Source organism: Euleptes europaea, chromosome 15, assembly GCF_029931775.1.
Source record: "Euleptes europaea isolate rEulEur1 chromosome 15, rEulEur1.hap1, whole genome shotgun sequence".
NCBI classification, from domain to species: Eukaryota; Metazoa; Chordata; class Lepidosauria; order Squamata; family Sphaerodactylidae; genus Euleptes; species Euleptes europaea.
Window position 1 is genome coordinate 10447768 of NC_079326.1, and position 21327 is coordinate 10469094.

General features: G+C 41.2%; 1 protein-coding gene across 8 annotated transcripts in view; it reads right to left on the minus strand.

The window, feature by feature from the left end:
• CLASP1 (cytoplasmic linker associated protein 1) overlaps positions 1-21327 on the minus strand; it is a 266876-nt gene that overhangs the window by 101811 nt on the left and 143738 nt on the right. For 3 of the 8 annotated variants that reach the window (XM_056861269.1, XM_056861266.1, XM_056861265.1), the window contains exons 16-23: positions 20314-20391; positions 19498-19665; positions 18645-18694; positions 16081-16251; positions 14569-14592; positions 5639-5746; positions 1910-1936; positions 206-373 (exon numbers count right to left, since the gene is read on the minus strand). In XM_056861269.1, coding sequence (XP_056717247.1) covers positions 206-373; positions 1910-1936; positions 5639-5746; positions 14569-14592; positions 16081-16251; positions 18645-18694; positions 19498-19665; positions 20314-20391 — 794 coding nt within the window. The remainder of the gene's footprint in view (positions 1-205; positions 374-1909; positions 1937-5638; positions 5747-14568; positions 14593-16080; positions 16252-18644; positions 18695-19497; positions 19666-20313; positions 20392-21327) is intronic. The other 5 variants (XM_056861270.1, XM_056861267.1, XM_056861271.1 and 2 more) reach the window with 3 other exon arrangements.

Here is a 21327-nt window from a genome sequence, read left to right on the forward strand (position 1 = left end):
TTTCATACATCAGAACCACAGACCTTCACAGAGGAGTTAATGTGACTTTTTAAGAACAGAAATCGCTAACCATATTAGAGCACGCCCTGGCAAACCATGGATGGCAAGTTTTGTTGGCACACCAGAGTGTCATGCTATGTTCTTCCTTTGCCAATAAGCATCATAAAAATATAATCCCTGGCTGCTGAAGTCAAAGAGCTCTTACCTAGACCTATCCTGTTTGGGCTCGTCTCTCGGCTGCAGCCCTGACTTCTTGGGACCTTGCTGCGTTTGTCAGCAGGTGATGGCAATGCGGGTCCCCTGGCCGTTCCGCTGTTCAATCCACCGTATGCACTTCCCAAGAGTTTGCCAGGGGAACTGGATCTACTGCCAGCTAGAAAGAAGCCACAGACAAACACATTCTTCATAGTTACTCAAAACCATGCTGAACACAATGTACTACATATCAAAAATCTTTACTAAAGTTGAGTAAGCTTAGGCCTGGAGATTGCAGAAACTGATCATATGATGAGAAGGATGTTTGGTCATTACAGATTAAGAAACTGCGTTTTAAAGGTAACACTAGAGTAAGCAATGCCCTTCCTTAGGGAAGTAAGATGTTATGTCAATGAAACAACTCTCAGCTTGCCCTACAAAACCATAAGTGGAAGGGACATTAAGGGGCTATCAGTGCAACAGTATACACTGCAGGAAGGGTAGATTACTTTATTTTCAGTCCAGTCCTCTGTTCTGAAGAGTCACTATTCTAATATTGGCAGATGCATCTCCAGTCTTTGCTTAGGTTCATATAAGTAGCTTGGGCTAACCCAGTGCACTTTTTGGCTCCCCCCCCCTTTCAGCATATTACATGACATTATGACAAGACGTGAAAGTAACAAGGAGTTTGCATGTGTGTGTGGGGCGCACGGTAATTACTGTTTAAGAAAAAGACGGTTTCAGCCTAAGAATTTTCTTCCTTGAACTACTTATGTGATCATTTGGACCTTGGTCTTTAATTCAGAAAGACCAGCAATGAAGTGCATCCCACTGTTTCTTTGGGCATTTTGTTTAATTCAACTCACAATTAATAAGGCTTTCACAAACATCAAAGGGGAACTGCAACTGGGACACAAGTACAGAGTGTGATGCAGCATGGTGTGGAGTTGCATCAAGACAGACAATCAGCAAAAATCCACTCATGCATAGGCACTTGAGAAAGGCCCCTGGCCTTTTGTAAATGAGCAGAAACGAATGAGAAGCAGCGGGTGAGTGGTGTCTGTCAATTGCCACTCAAGGTGTAGCTTCCAGTACTGCATCCCACTCAATTCCTAAGTAACCCCTCAACCTTCAGGAGAAACTTTGGGGCCCCAAAAGAGAGAATAGGGGGAAAAGAGAAGTGGGATGTACTCATTTCACTGAACTCATCCCATGCATTGTTCAACCTATGCTTTTTCCACCACTATAAACATCTGAAGATTTTATTGCATCCTTTTTGGTCTTTCTAAATCACGCTTCAGCATACTTGACAACTAAATATAGAACCACTTCCCTGTTGTGTATATAACAACATACACTGGTTTCTGTACCACACTCTCAACCCCATGCTTTAGCATCTTAGAACAACCTTGTCATAGCTTGTATTCCATAAAAGTCAAACCTTCCTTTGAACCTATGGCACCATATCTCACACAAATAAGTAGAATTATTCAGGGTATTGGGCAAAATAATAAGAATAAGAAGCAGCAACTCAGCAAGTTAGACAGTATGATCTATTTATAAGTATACCATCAAGACTGAATTTTCATTTTAATGTTGGTAAACCTCTGGAGGAAATAAAGAGGACAAAGTGTGTGAAAACTGAAGTAGATAAAAACAGGGTGCAAGACAGCACAGACATGGAACCAGACTGAAAAAACAAGGTGTTTCTTACCACCAGCAGGGTTAGCTGATCTGGATCCTGGATTATGAGAGCAGACCAAAGGACAGGCAGAAAGTGAATTAAGGACAGTGAGACAATACAAAATTCAATAAGCACTGCTAGTTGCACAAACTGTGAACTTTTTTTGACAAAACACATCACTGCTGACATCGTGCAGAATGTTATGGATTAAACCTACACAGCAAGGCCTTTCTTGTAAGCATTTACACACACACACACACACACTTCCATGACCTCATTTCACCAGCTGACAAATAACTGCTTGCAAAACAACTGCAGAGCAAGCATAATGCTGTGATCTCTGGTATCATGTGCTCCCCCAGAACACTGTGCTTACACAGCAGGGTAGGTTGGCACTACTATCATAAGAACAGCAATTACCACCACGTACAATGTAACAGGATCATGCAAAACTGTTACCAATCACCGAAAAGTGACAGAGACTGGTGGTGCTGGGATTGGGGTTGGATTGCTGGGCCCATAAATCAACACAAAACCAGAAATGTCAACCACCTCAAAGTTAGTTTCTTTGCCACAACCCCTATTTGTCTAATATTTGTTAGTGAACTAATTTTTTTCCTGATTTTTAATGCAGAACACAGACAAAACAGAGTGGAGGAAGCCAAGCACAATCTTTGTTTTACAGCAATATTGCTCACCAACAATCTTTTAAAATGAGATGGCAACAGGAACAGGCAGGGAAGGTGGACACACCTGCCAGGCAATGGATAAAACTACCCTTGAGAGCTTATTATTTTGCGATGTGCCAGGGCACCCCACACATATGTACGACCAGGAGGCTGGGTTCTTCAAGCTAACTTTCACTGTATGATGATGTATCCAACTAGGAGACCAGTCCTACTTAAGACTGCCTGCGGCACTGCAAAAGTAAGCAGAACTATGGTATTGGCAAGAAGAGGGAACTGGATGCTGTAACTGCTTTTAGTAGTTATTGTAGTAAGGAGAATGGATTTGCTGGGACTATTATTATTGGAATGTGTCTGAATATTGAGTTTGAGTTTAAATCAGGAGTTGCAGACCAAAATGTGACTGATAGATTAGCCAATTCCTCGGAGATGTCAGCTAGCATGATCTCAAATCCCTTTATGAATATACAGTTTCTCCTGCATGTAACCTGAGGAAGACTGAGCCTCTCTCACAGCCATACATTGACATCTATGTTTGGAGTCAATGTGGAACATGTAAAGATCAAAGGGCTACTTAAAGTGCAGTGGTCTTTACAACTGAGACCTATGTGAAGGACTAATATACAGCTAGTCTAGTCCATCTTTCTTTTCCAGTATGTATTCATAATCTGGATATTTCTCTTATGTCCCCTAACCTTTCCCTGAAGAATGACACAAAAATAGCTGAAATCTGTCAACAGGGAACAATGGAAATATTAAATATATTAAGACTAGTTTAGAAACCAAGAAACACTTTTCTTATTACATTAAGAATATTCTGCCTTGCACTTGCCCTTTCTTCTTTAACATTCTCAGTACCCGTGGAGAACTGGGGTAAATTGAGATCCATATGTTGGATATTCTGTTCTTCCCTACACATCATATGGCTGCCAGCACTAGACGTCACAAATTATTTAAAAATGCTACTTACTGGATTTACAAGACAGGATTAATTTCATAGTAGACCTTCAGATTTTCCCATTTTTATTATATTTTTTGTCTTTCTAAAGTCTATTAGACTCAAACATATTTCGACAACTTTTTCTTCAGTCACAAAGATTTAATTCATTCATAAACGAAACGCAAGAACTACCAGATTTAGACATTGGGGATATAGCAATGTAACTAAAATTGCAAAGCAAAATCACCAGGAGAGCTGAAGGCCTGACAGAGTTAGTGGGGACTCAAGAGACTTTTGACATTCCATGTGGAAGCAATTATTCTTTCTCTGTACATTTACAGTCAACCACTAATCTTAAAAAAGCACAATTTTACACTGCCCCGAGCTAGAATTATACCCACATGTCCAGATATTATAACCTGTGAGGAAAATTCAGGTGTGCAGAAAACAGAATGAATAGCAAGCTGTAAATAACACGTCTGCCTCACAGACTATAAGATGACATTTCTAACTCATCAGGCTCATAGTACAGGGACTCAGGAGCAGACCGTCTGTCTGTCCGTCTGTCTTATCTATCAGACTTGTATGCTGCCCTTTGCCGACTTAACGGTTAGACTCAGAGCGGCTCCCATCATATTAATGTTATTATCAAGTATTATTAGTCAAAGAGCCCCGTGGCACAGAGTGGTAAGCTGCAGTACTGCAGTCCAAGCTCTGCTCACGACCTTAGTTCGATCCCAACGGAAGTTGGTTTCAGGTAGCCGGATCAAGGTTGACTCAGCCTTCCATCCTTCCGAGGCCGGTAAAATGAGGACCCAGCTTGCTGGGGGTAAAGGGAAGATGACTGGGGAAGGCACTGGCAAACCACCCCGTAACCAAAGTCTGCCTAGAAAACGTCGGGATGTGATGTCACCCCATGGGTCAGGAATGACCCGGTGTTCGCACAGAGGACCTTTACCTTTATTATTTGTCAATGAGTCTAATCGTTTTAGACCAATGAACCTTTGCTACCATCAATGTCAAAACTCAAGCAATCAAAACTAAGTCCCAACAACAGGAAGAGTCATATTCTTCCCATTCCAAGGAAAGTGTGTTCCTATTCCTATGGAGCTGGATATCACTTGGGAATGCACAGATTCTGTGGACCTGATCTCTCAGTAGCAGGCAAGCCTTTACCAGCAGGTTCTGGCATAAGTATTAGGCAGATATCAGAGGAAAAATGAATCTAACAGGGGAATGATTCTTCAGAGACTGGCCTTGAGATTATGTGCACACTGGAATTCATGCATATTTACAATGCAAATAAGTTCAAACAATGTGTTCATTGTTCATTCACTAAGACTGAAGTGCCTGGTTGTCTTATATAGTCCAATGATAGACAACAAGGAGGAGGTTAAAAGCAACAGTTCTTTACTTAGCTAAACACAGACCTGGGGTGAAATAACCCACAGATAAGATGCAGGGTTATTCACCTGAGAACAAAGGAAGCTCAGTATCATTTATGCATTCGGATGGGGCAGGCCCAATCTGCTGACAAGCAGATTGATACACAAGAGCACCAATACACATTAGGTGTCTACTCCACAATCTTAATCAGCATAGCTTATAGATACTGCCCGAAGGCGTCTCTAAGCAAGTGCTATGTCTTGTGATCTTAGTAACCAGAAACCACATTCCTAAGGATGAACGTAATTCAACGACACTGTTTTCTCTACTGGTGAAAGGCCGTACCAGGCAAGCAATGTAACCTGTTGGCCTCTTATGGTTGTGGATGCCAACATTCCCAAAGCTTCCATGTGTGTGCGTATGAATACATAGTGTTCTATACCAGCCCTTATATCTGGGCATTACAAGACTAAGTAGGTTAATCCAAGTAAAATAAAGAGTGTACAGAGATGGTGGCAAAGATGGTTAGTATTCAAGAGATGTTTCCTAAAGTCAACCAATACCCTAAAGATAGGCCTAATATTTCAAGGCTTCAGGTTAGGCCTTTAGAGAAGGTGGTTGACCCAAATAAATAATAATGGAGGAAACTGGCCAAATGGAAAATTCAGTTTCATGACGGTAAGCACTGAAAACAATTGGGAAAACAATGCTTCCTTCTGCACAAAACCAGACTATATAGCTTCTTACGCTGGGATTGTGAAACTACTTTAGCCCGGCTGCGGCCTCGACTGTCAGCAGGTGTTGAGGTAATGCTTGTGGCACTTCCAGAGCTTTGCCTTCTTGTACGGATCCGACCTAGAGAAAGCAATGACAAGAGTGGTTAAGCTGATTTAAATGCGTAGGTATAAATCTTCCTCACTAGACCTTTTGTATTTATACATATCGGATTAAAAGAAAAAGACATGTCTGAGAAGCATACCTACAACATTTCACATATAGGCAACCAAACGAGGAATGTGATGGCTTATTTCTTCATCTACGTTATTCAAACTAGGATGAGCCAATCTATCTGAATTCAAACTATAAAGCCTTCCTATTTTTTTCAATATTTGAAACATGTTTAGAGCAACAGAACCAAATTTTGGGAGGAATTTGCTTTTTTATCAAACAGTTCTTATTTTTAGCAAGGTGCGATACACCAAAAGCAATGCATACCAAATGTAAAGTAATATGGGAAATAGCAAAATTAACTCCAATAGTTCATATGATGTTGGTGTAAGAGGTAACTGAATTAGAAATAAAGGGATAGGATATTATAGACCTTGAAAGAAAAAAAAGGTAAATCACAGTACACTTTGGATGGAAGGATGGCAACTCTGAAAATTGGTTAACAGGGCAATATCATCCCTTCTTTACAAAGCAGAAGCTGACACACAAGTGAGATGAAAGGCTCCAACACAAAAACATAGTAATGTGTAAGTATAATAAATCTATATAGCACTTGCTCACCAAAAAGCCAGTTTGGGTCTAAAGTCTTAGGCTGCAACCCTAACTATGCATGTACTCAGGTTACTGGATATAAGTGGACCTTGTTTCCAAGCCTATGCTGTTTGCATTTTAAGTGTGATATTCTTAAGGACAAATTAAAACAAAAATGGAAATAACATTATAAGATTATACAGTTTTGGCATTTGAGTTCAGTGCTTCAATTCCAGACTATTCCAGCAGGTGTTATTGGGAACTTTTGTCCTGCAGGCCATACTACACTGTATGGAAAGTAATTGACTGATAGTTACCTGTTAACATTTTAAAATATGTCTGCTGGCATTCTGCCATAAAAGTACAAAACCCAGCAAAAGATTCCTAGAACCAATTTCATGACCAATAAAAATAAACAATGCAACATGGTGAGTTTTCCTATCACAAAAACTTGAGAATGATCTCAGCTCACCCGTCCCCAATTCAACCAACATCTTTGCATGCCACAAAACTAGTAAAGGTCACTTTCCGCTGAGATCAAGATTTAGTTCAACCATGATTATATAACGGAACCTTGGATTAGCTGTGAAGGTTCCTTCTACAGTGAGGGAGAAGTACATCTTCATCAGCGGGTTTTGTCATTCCTATGCTCAGGGAGGCAGGATCCAAAAAACGTTTGCTTCCTGTCACATGTGCTAGGACTGCCCTCTGATATCCAGTTCGAGGACTTCCATAGCAGAATTTTTTTTAAAAACGGAAAGACAGATGTGCACCCGAAAGAACAAGGAGCAGCCACTGCAAAAACACAGCTTAAACCCAAGAATTAGTAAGAAGTAGAACATGAAAAATTCTATTCTAATTCCCCTTATTTATTATTCCTATATATAACTTATTGTTCCCCCTGTTTCTTTCTTATCTTTTTTTATGCTTTATCTGGACACTTGACATTCTTCATCTTGATCCATTCTTCACCCTGGGCGGGCAAGATGTACTCCTCCCTCAGTGTAGAAGGAACCTTCACAGGTAAGCCAAGGTTCCGTTCTCCCACTGAGTTCGGAGTACATCTTCATCAGCTGGATCTTCAAAAGCTGACATTCACTGGGAGGGAGTCTTCATTGATCATTTAAAACAACATTCTGGAGGACTCTCCTGCCGAATGCCGCGTCGGATGAAGAATAGGCATTTATATTGTAGTGTCTTATGAACGTAGAAAGGCTCGACCACGTCGCAGCCTTACAGATTTCTTCCACGGATGCATGACCATCAAATGCTGCTGAAGTAGCGGTGCTCCGGACTGAGTGAGCGGTAATCCCTAACAGCACTGGTATGTTGCTAAACTGATAGCACAGCTGGATGCACTGTTTGATGCATTTGCTGATAGCTGCCTTTGACATTTTGCAACCTTTATTGGGTGATGAAATAGAAACAAATAAAGACTCCGAGCGCCAGAAAGGTTCTGTCCTTCTCAAAAAGATGCGTAAAGCTCTTTTCACATCCAGAGTGTGCCAGTTCTTCTCCTTTGGATGTGAAGGATGAGGGCAAAAAGATAGTAGGTGTAGTTCCTGTTGTCTATGGAACTTAGAATTTACCTTCGGGATAAAGGCCGGATCTGGGAATAGTACTACTTTATCAGTGTGGAAGACGCAGAGGCTTTTTCTAGATGACAAAGCCGCCAGTTCCGACACTCTTCTAGCTGACGTAACAGCCGTGAGGAAGAGAACTTTCATCCTAAGGTGATCCAGGGAAGCCTCCCTTAAGGGTTCGAATGGGTGTTGAGTCAGAGCCTGGAGTACCACGTGATGTCTCCAAGTCGGGAATCTATGAATTGTCGGAGGAGAGATGGTTGAGGCTCCTTTCAAGAAAGTGACTATGTGGGGATGCCTTGACGTTGGACAGCCATCCAGCTGAGGAACAACCATTGTGATCGCTGTCACTTGCCGTTTGAGAGTAGACGCCTTCAACCCTTGAGCTAATCCCTCCTGGAGAAAGTCAAGCAAGTTGCCAGTGGAGGTGGTCACTGGATCAGTATGTTTTCTCCCACACCATCTAGCGAAGGCTTTCCAAGAAAAGTTGTATATGCGCCTAGTGGATTGTTTCCTGGCTTCCAACAGCTGACGACCTCTGAGGTATAGCCAGTTCCTAGCAACCTTGACCTTTTATGAGCCAGGTGGTCAGCTTTAACCAGGATGGATCTGGGTGTACTAAGGGGCCCTGTTGTAGAAGGTCCTGGACTGGAGGTAGAGTCCATGGTTCTTGGATCAACAACTCTCTCAGTGTCGCGAACCAAGGTCGACGGGGCCATCGAGAGGCTATGAAGATGATGAGGGCCCTCTCTTGTCTGATTTTTCGTAAAGCTTTGGAGATCACTGGAAGAGGTGGAAACGCATAAAGCAGACCCCATGGCCACGGGGACAACAGTGAGTCTATTCCCTCTGCCCTTGGATGCATGAATCTTGATAGGAATCTTGGGAGCTGGTGATTTTCGCCTGTCGCGAAGAGGTCCATGATAGGTCTTCCGAGTTTCACCGTTATTTGAAGGAATGTCTCTCTCTTCAACGACCACTCCCCTTCGTCCACCTGCTGTCAGCTGAGCCAATCTGCCTTCTCGTTTAGCACTCCTTTTATGTGCTCTGCCCTGATGGACACCAAGTGAGCCTCCGCCCAATTCAGAATTGTTAAGGCTTCTGCGTGAAGGGAGGAGAAACGAGACCCGCCTTGCTTGTTTATGTAAGCTTTTGCTGAGACATTGTCCGTTCTCAGCAGGACGTGGCTGTTCTCGATTCTTGGTTGGAACTCTATCAAGGCTTTCCGGATTGCCTGTAACTCCAGCTGATTTATGTGGAGGTGGCTCTCTTCCGGTGTCCAATGACCCTGTGCTACTTGTTGTTGCAGAATCGCTCCCCATCCTACCAAGCTGGCATCGGTGAAAATCTGGATCATGGAGATCGGGAGATAATTCTGGCCCTTGGCTAGGTTGTGGGACCTGGTCCACCACCTCAAGCTGTCTTTCACCTGACTCGGGACGGTGAAGTGTGGGTTCCTCTTTAGAGTTATCTGCAGTTGAAATGGTTAGAGAAACCACTGCAGGTCCCTCATGGGGAGGCGAGCCCATGGCACAATCCCTATGCATGCCACCATTTTCCTCTGTAGTCTGACTAAGGTCGACAGGCTGGAGGATTTGGAAAGAATCACTGTAGTCAATTTGACAATGGAGGAAATCTTGTCTGGTGGAAGGAAGACTGCATTCTGGTTTGTGTCTATGAACACCCCCAGGTGATGGATTAACTGGGACGGAGAGAGGGTGCTCTTGATCCGGTTCACCAGAAAACCGTGGAGTTCCAGAGTCCAGAAGACAGTCTCCGTGTGCTGTAAGGATAGGTGTTCTGAAGGAGCGCTCACCGGGATATCGTCTAAATACGGGAAGACATGGATCCCTACCTCTCTCAGGTGAGCCACCAACGTCACCAGGACTTTGGTAGAGACCCTCGGAGCCGATGAAAGACCAAACGGGAGGGCCCGAAACTGATAGTGATCGAGGTTGTACGCAAAGCGGAGAAACCTTCAGTGCGCAGGGTAGATGGGGATGTGTAAATATGCCTCCGTCAGGCAATCTCCGTTTCTTTTCGGAACAGTGAAGAAAACTGAGTATACCCCAGAGCACTGTCCTGTCTGGGGGACTGGCTTGACTGCCCTGATTTGAAGCAGATGGTCTATAGCTGCTTGAGTGCGGGCTATCTTGTCTGGTTTGAAAGAAGAGGGGGAGAGAAAGAAACAGTTTGGGGGGATTTGCGTAGCTCTGGGCTGTAACCCTCGTGAATAATCTTTTGCACCCAAGCGACTGGGCGAAGGGAGTCCCAGGTATTGGCAAAAAGCTGGAGTCTTCCCTCTACTGGACTGTCCCAGCAGTCATTGTTTCCCGGGTTTCTCACTAAATCCATGGACTTGTCCAAGTGTTATTGTGGCTGGAATCCCTTGTTAAACCTGGGGCCCTTGCGAAAGGATACCCTTCCAGAATTCCAGTTGTTCCTTCTGTTGTCTGATCTGCCCCTTGCCAGAGTGTGGGAGGTTCTGAAGGGACGAAAGGAAGAAGAGAAAGAGCCCTTACCTTCTTTCCTTATGTATTTTGGTAAGGCCTTTTTATTGTCCTTCGTCTCGACTAGAATGTCCTCTAGTTTAGAGCCGAAGAGCTGGTCACCTTCGAATGGGTATCCCAATAGGATGGATTTGGAGCCGAAGTCAGCTGACCAGGCCTGGAGCCAAAGTGCCCTTCTGGAGATAGAGGAAACTGCCAGTGCCCTGGCCGTCATAGTCATGGAATCAAGGGTGGCGTCCGCCATAAAATTTACTGCCTTCAGAACTCTGTTAAGACCACTCAGAAGCCTTTTATTTTCTTGTGGAGTCAGGTCAATTATTTTCCTGATCCACATGATGGATGCCCGAGCCACTAATGCTGCCGTTGCCGATGCTTGAATGGATATGGCCGAAGCCTCATGGGCCTTTTTGACAGCATAGTCAGCCGTTCTATCTAGAGGGTCCCTGATGTTTCCAGCCCCATCCTCAGATGGGGTTTCTATCTAGAGGGTCCTCATCCTTTCTATCTAGAGGGTCCTCAGATGAAAACAGTAGATACAAGAGGAAAAGGCTGCTAGGTGCACACAGATTAAGATTAGGACTAAGAAAAAACAGAAATAAAGTTAGACAGGAAGAATTATTGAAGTGCAAAGGCTAGGAAAGAAGGTTTGCTACAGAGCTAACCAGAAACGCTGCTTCTCCCTCTAAGGCAGGAAGAGAACTGAATATCAGAGGGCGGTCCTAGCACATGTGACAGGAAGCAAAGGTTGTTTGGATCCTGTCTCCCTGAGCATAGGAATGACAAACCCCGCTAATGAAGATGTACTCCGAACTCAGTGGGAGAACAGGATAACTCTCACACACAAAGAAAAGTCTTTTTTCATGTGTGAACGTCTCACGTCTTTCAGAGAGAGCCACATTAATATATATATGAGGCTGTCTGGTAGTTGAGAAGAGCTGCTTCCCACATGTGAGAGCCAATGTGACGTAGTAGTTAGAATGCTGGATATGGGAAGCCCAGATTCGCATCTTCTCTCTGCTTTGGAAGCCTGCTGGGTGACCTTGGGTCAGTCATTCACATTCATCCTAACCTATCTCATGGGGTTGTTGTAATGATAAAATGGAGAACAATGTAAACCACTTTGAGAAGGCAGTGTATAAATGAAGTAAATAAATAAATTATATTCTTCTTGTTGCTCTGACAGTGGTCCCTCTGAAGCATACTGGAATTGATGCCCTTTGTTCCTCCGTTCATAAACCAAATTCAGTTTATGAAGGGTTTAGCAATGATATCTAAGGAAAGCTGGAACAATATATTATACTAAATGATTCTATTCTTTTGTATGTTACTGGCTATGTGCCATATTAATGACTGACTGGCTGACTATATTATACTAAACATTAAGAGAAGTTACCTCAATTAAACTGTTCTAGCAGCCCTGTAAAGACACTTCAATAGCATCTACACATTTTGTGCCTTGGATCTAACCGCTGTAATCAAAAGACACACATGAAAGATGCATGTGGGAGCCTAGGCAGCTAAGCAAATTATCATTTCTAAGCTGGTTGATATGAAAGAAAACTATGAAGTTGAGATGAGTCAGAGAGTAGGATCGATGAGAAGGAAGCACCTTTATGCATGATTTATCCATTTTACTCTACAATTATTGTGGGGGGTGACCCCGAATCTCTCTGCGTTCTGGAGAGAAAGTATCAGGTATCTCTTCAAGAGGCTGTCAAACAAGATAGTACCCCACCATGATCCATCATTTTCATTCACTTATACTGAAAATTAGGAAGCTATCACAGGAAATGTACATGTACTGTCTCTATGCTCTTATTGCTGTGGTAGCATCTATCTAAATACAATGTTGACTCTTTAAGAAAAATGTGTTATGAAAGAAAACAAGGTCAATAGTATTAATATTGTAATAATGAAAAATAAACTATTTCAACAATATTGATACTATATTGTAGTACAGACCTGAAAACTAATAATAAAGTTTCTAGGTCTACCCTCCTGCCCAAAATTAATGAAGAACAGACTTTATCACAAACCTTCTGTCCAGCCTTAACTGTTCAGCAAAAAGACAACATACTAAGAACAAAACCAACAGAGTACAAGTGTTATTTTAAAGGCAGCTACAGATGTGTGTTCCCTCCTCTGGATGGCCCAGGCGAGCCTGATCTCAGACGCTAAGCAGGGAGACCACAAAGGAAGTCCAGTGTTGACTACACAGAGACAGATAATGGCAAACCATCTCTGAACGTATTTTGCTTTGAAAACTCTATGGGGTCGCCATATGTCAGCTGCAACTTGATGGCCTTTTCCACTACACATGTGTGTTGCTGATTTTCAAGGGAACTGATTTAAAAATTAATCAGAAATACATTGCAGCTCCTTCTGGTAAGACAGAGGAGATGTCCCCTCAGTCATGATTATGCATCAGGATGGTTTTGTAAAACAACTATTGTACCTCATTAGCTTTACCGTATTTTATGAGTTTTGGCATTCATGCATGCACATGCCTGCCTCTATATTTTTGGTCGCTTGTCATTTTTATTATTACTATCTGGAAACTGAACAGAAGAAACTGAACACTTTTTAAAATCAAAATTGTCCCATTCCTTCTACATTTTTCTTCAGACCTAACACTACCATTCTTAGAAAGCATGCAGAACTATTAATTAAGCCAATAGTACTGAAATCACCACTGCTTAAAATAAGTCCTGTGCTTAATAAATAGACCATCTGAAATTGGGCTAGTATTTCCTTTTAGTAGGGAGCTCGTTTTGTTTCCTGTTTGGGAACAGCTGAAACCTCCGTTGTACTCAGATATCATAAACCGGTCACGATTTATCCATGAAGTAGGCCTAGAATTCTTGGCTTGGTCTGCTCCTTCTCTCCTCCACTCTCATTGTTCCCCCACACATCATGCTGACATTGCAGACTTCCTAGGTTAGAAAGTCTTCAGTCTGACCAGAGTTTGATTTGATATTTGGATCCAGATGCTTTAAATGCATTAGAGTTAGTTTCCTGCCAACAAGCCAGGATTCTAAACCAGAATTATACCATGGTCAAGAATTCTAGTTTGTGAACACAAAACAAAAATGCTAAGGGTCTGTGGCACTGGTAAGGGAAGAGGGGAAAAGAGAAGGTCTGGCCTTACACAGAAACAAGGGGATACAAGCTAGCCATGAGCGGTGTGCACCTTCTTTCCTCTTGTACACCAATTCTCCCCAGACCCTGCTCCTAAACACATTTTGAGACCCCAGGTACAGTCAGGAGTGTTACAGAGAGTTTAACAGTGTACAGAATCTCATGTTAACAAACACATATAATACTGAATCAGGGTAAACAGGATGGAGAAAACTAATGCATGAGCAGGACGGGGAACGGCATACATGGCCTACTCCTAGTGCCTAGGTACAGATCACATCTTGGCCTGAGAAAACAGGAACAGCAAAGAACTATGATGAAATTTAAGCAATGAGGGATTATTAATGTTACTGATAGTGATATAATACAAGAACTTGAAAGATAAAATATAAGAACTGGAAGGAGCTTGGCAAGGAATTGGAAAATCTTTTAACTTAAAACTTGAAGAGAAAATAGAACAGTAGAATTAAGTAAAACTATGCATAACTAGTTCTAAAAATGCCAATTTCCCCCCTATCTGATAGCTAGCCACTAATTTCATTGGAACCGAAGCACATCACTTTCTTTGGACTATACCCTAAACCTTTAACTATATTCTTCCATGACATGGCCAAGGTTCATAGACCGCTTTTGCAGTTGCAAAAACCAAGTAGGCATCATTTGCTTTATATATGAATTTCAAACAAATCTCATATTTATAATTTTCAAACATGCAATGACATTCATAAATGTTCCTATACTATTTATAGAACTATTTTGAAACAGGTGTTCTATTAAATATCAAGCCTAACAAGGGTGAGCTGAGAAACACGGTGAAGGGTAGCCAACTGCATGAGTTAGAGGAAAACACCATGCAAAAGTTCATGCAAAAGGCACCAGTGAACACAGATGAAAACCGGGACTACTTGGTGATAACAGAGACCTGGTAATGCTGGAGACAGACCTCAGTTACACAGATACTGCTTACCATCAGGTTTACTGGTAGTACCATCTTTAAGCAAATTTAAAAAGAATAAGGAGAGGGATAATAGGGAACAGTTAGTAGTATCAGCAGATGTGGGCAATGTGAATTTAGCTACAGAAACAAACAGAAATTCAGCTGAATTGAGGAAATCAAGAGTTAGTTAAAGAGAAGTGCCAGAACCAAAATAATTATAAAACATGTAGCAATTGTCCAAGACACCCCATCCTCACCCTTCAGATATTTATGTCATCTTGTGGTCTTAACTCAACTGCCTTTCTTTTGTTATTACTATAACCACATTGCTCCTTGCAACAAAGATTAAGAAAACAATAGCACCACCTGATGACATGTAAAGAAATAAGCACATAAGGCAATGAATGCATTTTAATGTGTTTGATCAACACATTTGCATGATCCCACAGAGAATGCTGCATGAAGTGTCTATGGCTCTGGAGGAGATGTAAATGACTATTAAATCAGCTGCTTGTGCAATGATGCAGAGGCAAAGAAGAGGCGCCCAATGTCTTTTAACTGGAGTAAATATTCTACCATTCTGCAGCGAATAGAGAATCCACCAGCCCCCCACTCTGCATAATCACTGATTCATCTGCATGATGCGAACGAGCAGAGGAAGTGACTGCACGCACACACACCCTCCATGACCAGCAATGTTAGGAAAGCAGCATTGCTGGTCATGGGAGAGGGGGCATACACACAGGCACTTCTTCCTCTGTGCATTTGTGCTACACAGACAACTTTGTACTTGCATAGAGGTGGGGCCAGTGTGCTTGTGCCTGCTCTCCCTCTCCAAGCAGTGAGTGTCAACATGTCGACAAGCCATCCAGATACACTAGTAGATAACAAATGCCAAGTGGTCATGTGTGGCAGTGCTGCACACTTGCACTCCATGTACTGACTTTGTGAGCTTCACATGGTTATTTTCACCACCCTACTAATCCCCCAATCCTTACCAAAAAGTAACAATTTTCTATAAGTCAATTTAGTTTTATAAATGGTACAAATGCCTGTGTTCTCATTTATCTGTCTTTTGTATTCTTGTGATGGTCCCAAGGTATAAGTAACAGAGCAAATGGAGAGGGGATTTATTTTACTAGACCAATTTCCTTTGGTAAATCATACATTTAAAAGAATTCAAAAATATATATATTGAAAGTAACGAAACATACAGTATTTCCTACTTTGTACCTACTATATTTTGTCACAGAACCTCTGTTCACCAGTTTTAACAGTTTGGAATAGTTTGGTGCTGAAGCCTTATTGGGAAGAAAACCCTACCTTTTCTCCCAAAACCATCCACAGAAATTGCTGTGATACCACAGAAACCTAACAAGCTTCAATAAGAAAAGTGGCCACAGCTAGATTATTTATTCCATGGAATGTAGGATACACTCTGTGAGGATGGCATCGTGTAAACAACACATTTTTTAAAAAATTATACTCTGTTAAGTGCTGAATCAATGTGGATTTCTTTGATTGGAAAGAAATGAGATTTACCTAGTGATGCATAGGAGCCTGGAGGCAGGGCAGCAGCAGAGCTAAAGGGAGCATCCGATCCAGAAGATGTTACTTTAGATTTGGCACTGGCTGCTGCATTCACGTCAACGTCACTACGGGAACGTTGCAGAGACCCTGAGGTCGACACTGATTTTGCACTCACTGTAGAGGCTTTGAGAAAGGAAAGAAATCCAAGATGAAACGAGATTTCTGCCTTCAAAGGGTCTTTAACATTCCAATCTGGGAAATCAGGACCCAAACAACCTCCTTCTTCTATGCCCACCCCTCAAATATTGCTCAGGCACAAGGGTTCCCAAAAGTAACTCCCAAAACATGCTAAGGAGTTATATTTATAATGTTTACCAAGACAAATATAGTTAGACTCGGAATTATATCCAAAGTATAATAAAACCAAACTTCAAAATGGATGAGTCTTTAAATTAAATTAAAAAACCCCACACACAATTATTTAAAACTGTTGTTTCATTTACACTGTATTCCACCTTGAGTTCCGCAAGGTGGCTAATAATTTTTTTTAAAGAAATAAGGTGGCTAATAAATGTTTTAAAAGAAATAAATGTGCATTTATTTTTTACAAAAACCTGAGGATTGAGTGAGTTCCAACATCATCATAATCTCCGAGCAAGCTTGATATTATAGAGAGTGGATATGAAATGATTCTCATTTAATACAGTCTATTAAAAATGGAAACTATATTTTCTTAGCCGATTCTTCATGTAAAAGCAGCATCTAATCTTAACATTTCCTTTTAGTGGCTGCTCATACACATTCTCTCCCTCCCTTTCTACTTAGCCAAAGAATGATTTGCCCTTTGCTCTTCAAGAAAACACAAGAGACTGTAGTGCTTTCAAGGCCTGATCAGTTGCTGGTTTACCAGTGCTGTGACTGCCATTCTGCACATAAGCACATCAAATGAGATCCATCCATATATCCCTGTTGTGTAGGCCACATGTGTGATATGAAAAACAATGAAACACTTTAGTGGTCCTGGGCAAGTGTTTTAGAGAAATAAGGAATCCAATATTCCTTTTCGCACTTCCCTGAGCCATTTTGACTCTGTTCTGTATAAAATTTAGGTTCTCCTACCTCCACTCAACCCTTTATTTTGATCTAACTCACACTGTTGCTCTGACGTAGTTTCTGCGAGAAGAAAAGTTACAGGGAATGTTAACACCGTCTACTTTTATATTGCTGCTAGAACTTATCACTATCACTTGCAAAGCTATTATGTCTGCCATTCATCAGAACCCGCTCTGAGCCCAGCCTTGGTTGGGGACTGAGGGCGGGCTAGAAATCTAAATAAATAAAAACTGGGTCGTGCTGTAGCCCAAACTAAGGAATGCTGAAAATCAGTACCCTACACACTGAAAGTGTCCAGTAATCCTATCTAGAGATTTTCCATTCACTCATTTGCAAATCTGAATGAAACATCTGCACATTAAGATAGAAAAAAAATAAACCAGAAGTATACGTTCAAATATTTTAAAACACCATTTTCTTTAATAACTCTGTTGAAACTAACCAAAATGGGGAAAAATATAGCACTCACTAGTTAATATTCTTATCCCTCTGTCATTTTAGTGCCTTGCTGTTTGGCACAGGATTCACAAAGGTGAGAGAGAGGGGGAAAGGAGACAGAGTGACGAACATGGAAACTCTCCTGTCTTCCCTTCCACAATTACTGTGTGGGCCAGGCTGCTGCTGGGACCAGGACTGGGACCACTGCCACTGGACTAGCAGGGGGCAGCACAGGCTAATAATCTCTTTCCTCTTCCTCTGGCTCCCTAGGACAACATTTTCCCATGTGTAGTGGGATGCAGCCCCCTGAATGCATCAGAGAGAGAATTCAAATCACACAGGGAAGGGAGGAGTAAGATTTTCAGCTACCATTAACAAGTGGCTCTTGCACAAGTACGTGCACCTGTACCAGAACGACTCACAATAGCTGAGGGATGGTCAGAACAATTAAAAATGAAAAAGAAGAAACAAATGGCTTTAATAACAGAAGTGAATGTTTTTAAAAATGAAAACAATTTTTTTAAGTGTGGGGGGAATTGTATAGCCCTGGATAGAACAAAGAGCACAACTTCTAGAAGACTCTGCAGCAGCACATTATTATTTTTTGTATCACAGATCTGCACAAAGTTATTGCCTTTATTCAAAGTACTAGAGAATCTGTTGCTATCCCCCATACATCTTTCTCAGATGATACTTACAAAATATGGAATCCAAACGAATCTTAGAGATGAATGAAAGTAGGAACAGCTGTCACAACTAATCACATTTCAGTGGTTTACACAGGCATATGTGAGGCCAATTTAGAAAACAGCTCCTTCTTACCATACAAGAGGGTACGTGGGTACCTAATAAACATTTTTGTTGCTTAAGTAGCATAAAGTTAACCACAGCATCTCCTTTAAGGGGAGATATCGCTATAATAGGAATCACAATGGTTACACTTGGAAAAGTTAAAATCTTTTGCCAAGTTGTACTTGAGTGTTTCCCTCAAGTAGAGTTCTCTAAACCAGCTAACCCATTCTTACCTCGTGATGTAGTACTTCCAGTTGGACTTCTTTTGGCAGAAAGTGGACGGCTGGGACAAAATAGAGAGGCACAATTTAATAACAGGCATTCTTTGGATCAGTAAAAATGGGAGCTGCAAAAAATGTGTCATAGTTCTGGGGCTTTTCTTCATTTATAATCTGTTTCAAAGATTTCAGAAAATAAGGAATACTGAATGTAAACATCCCCCCCCCCAACCACTAAAATGAGGTCTGAACATATCAGTCCATTCTGTCAGCACAAAAAGCATTTTGGAGCTTATGTCAAATCAATATCTAGTTGCAATGACTAGTTGCAACTTTTACAGTAAAACAGAACAGAGATTAAGGTTTTGGGACACACACACACACACCTAGGAGTTTGGGAGCATGCTTTCCCTAACCCTCTTAAGAAATAATTATTTTTGAATCAGATAATTAAGTGAACTAAAAAGGGAGATTAACAATCTACTGAGCAACATCTACACATTCCGTTATCCATCTGTAAGTGAAATTCTCACTTTAGAATGTGAAACAACTGACATCAATTACATAATGTGGTATAATAGACTTGCTTTTTATCAAAGGGAGACAACTGATGAAATGTAAAAATTGCATGACAATTAAATAGCTGATTTGAATACCATTTTGCTTGCTGGGTGATTGATAACTCGGGTGACTGTAAAGCTAAATCCTTCATTATATGCAAGGCTACAACGTAAACAAACTTGAACCAATAAAAGAAACAGAAAAAAATTAAAAGGTGGGAGTAGTACTAATTTACAGATGTTGAATGTATTCAAAAACAAGAAATAGCTCATATTTTATTATGGAGCAAGTGTATATAAGAGCTTACTTGAGACTTTCCTGGGAGCTCGAAGAGGAACGATCTGATTGGGGCAAGGATACTATGCTATCAGAGTTCTTCAAGTAAGATTGTAGCGCCTTCTGGTAAGAAGATTCCAATGAATTATACAAATGTTCTGCTTCTCTACTAAAATGGTTGTGGAAACCCCAATAACACCTGAAAATAAAACATAAAGAAATTATTGAACAATGTATTAGTCAATCAGTCACCTTAGGCGTGAAGACTAGTCTGCCAATTATGACCAAATGATAGTGAAATTTAGGATATGCGAGCCAAGTAATTATTTGTGTTCCCATAATTACTGGTAATTTTTCAGCAGGGAGGAGCCTGACAGAGAAAACTGGAGGAAGGTTCTAAGTACTTCTAATCAGAAGATCTCAGTGGGGAGTATAATCCAGGCTTACGTAACTGGCCATTCTGCTGGTTGGTTTTATCAAGAATCGCATATTGAACTTAATATGGAACTCCTGGACTCCTCTTGTAGCAAGCCAAGCAATTGCTCATGAGATCAAGGGGAAAAACAATGACAAGGAATTTTAATAAAGGCCTTTAAATTACTGAGTAGCAAAATATATAGTCTGAAAAACTGTATGCAAAGTAATTGCTAATTAGGAGACATACAGAGAACTATGCATAAATTACTGCACTAACATCAACTACGTACAGCAGCACTATGTGTTTCTGTTCGTGAAACACTGATGTTGCCCCTCACCAAGAAACATTTCTTGGAATAGCAACATAACAGAATTTCACTACACAGTTTTATGGCTTTCCAGCAATGAAAAACAGAAGAATTCAACTTACTTTCTGGCTTTTATCCGTGCTTCAGAGTCAGCATCATGAACTCCCTTCTTTATTGTTTCTGCCAATACTGATATGTGCCTGAGATGGGAAGACATCATCATTTAGCTGATAAGAGAGGTGGAAAAACACACTACCACCAGAGCACTTGGAGCCTGTACAAAATCTGTCGGACTCTCTCCGAAACAAACAAACAAAAAGATTTTGCTACAGTCTTCATTTCCACACAATATCTTTTCTGAGTGCTTCTCTCTGTGTTGTGTAAGTTTCTGAAAGTCAGCTTTGTTGCATTTGCTTTTCTTACATAAGAAAGGACAAGGAAACATTCTTCAGAGGTCACTCCTTCAGAGGCTGGTTACTGTGAGACCACAGAAGCGTAAAAGTACAGAGATGCTAAAACCCACTTCAGTGCTGCCTTTGGAACAAAATTGTTTGGGATATATTGTATTGTGTTTATTTTATTAAGTTGGCCTCAACTGCTATAACTGGTATAGATATACATTTCCAACTGCTCAGGGGGAGAAAAAACTGTCAAAAGTATTCAAGGTTTGCAGCCTACCTTCTTTGAGGAAACGGAAATAGTTTGGTTGGGATTAAAACTGTATCTGACAAGGAGACGGGTGATGTGGTTGTAGTGATGGCAGACAGAGGCCCAATTCACTTGTGACTTTCCAAGGAGACATTTTAACCTACAGATTTCCTCCCTCTGCACTTCACCAGAGGGTGAACTGGGATGTACATTTATTCTTAGTGCAGTATTTCACTGACCCTGCAATCTATTCTCCTTTTCATTTTGACTGCGCAGTGTCAAATTTAGCTAAATTTACTATCAATTTACCATCCACGGAGCTAAGGAAGATATTATGCTTGTTTTTACTATGAAGTATGGCTTTGCTGCCAGAAGGCACTGCTCACCAAGTGGACAGAGCTTCACCCAATATTGATAGACGCAACATCATCGCCTGTAAGCTTGAGGTGATCTGTGCAGCAGCCTCACCCCTTATGGGACTATTTTAA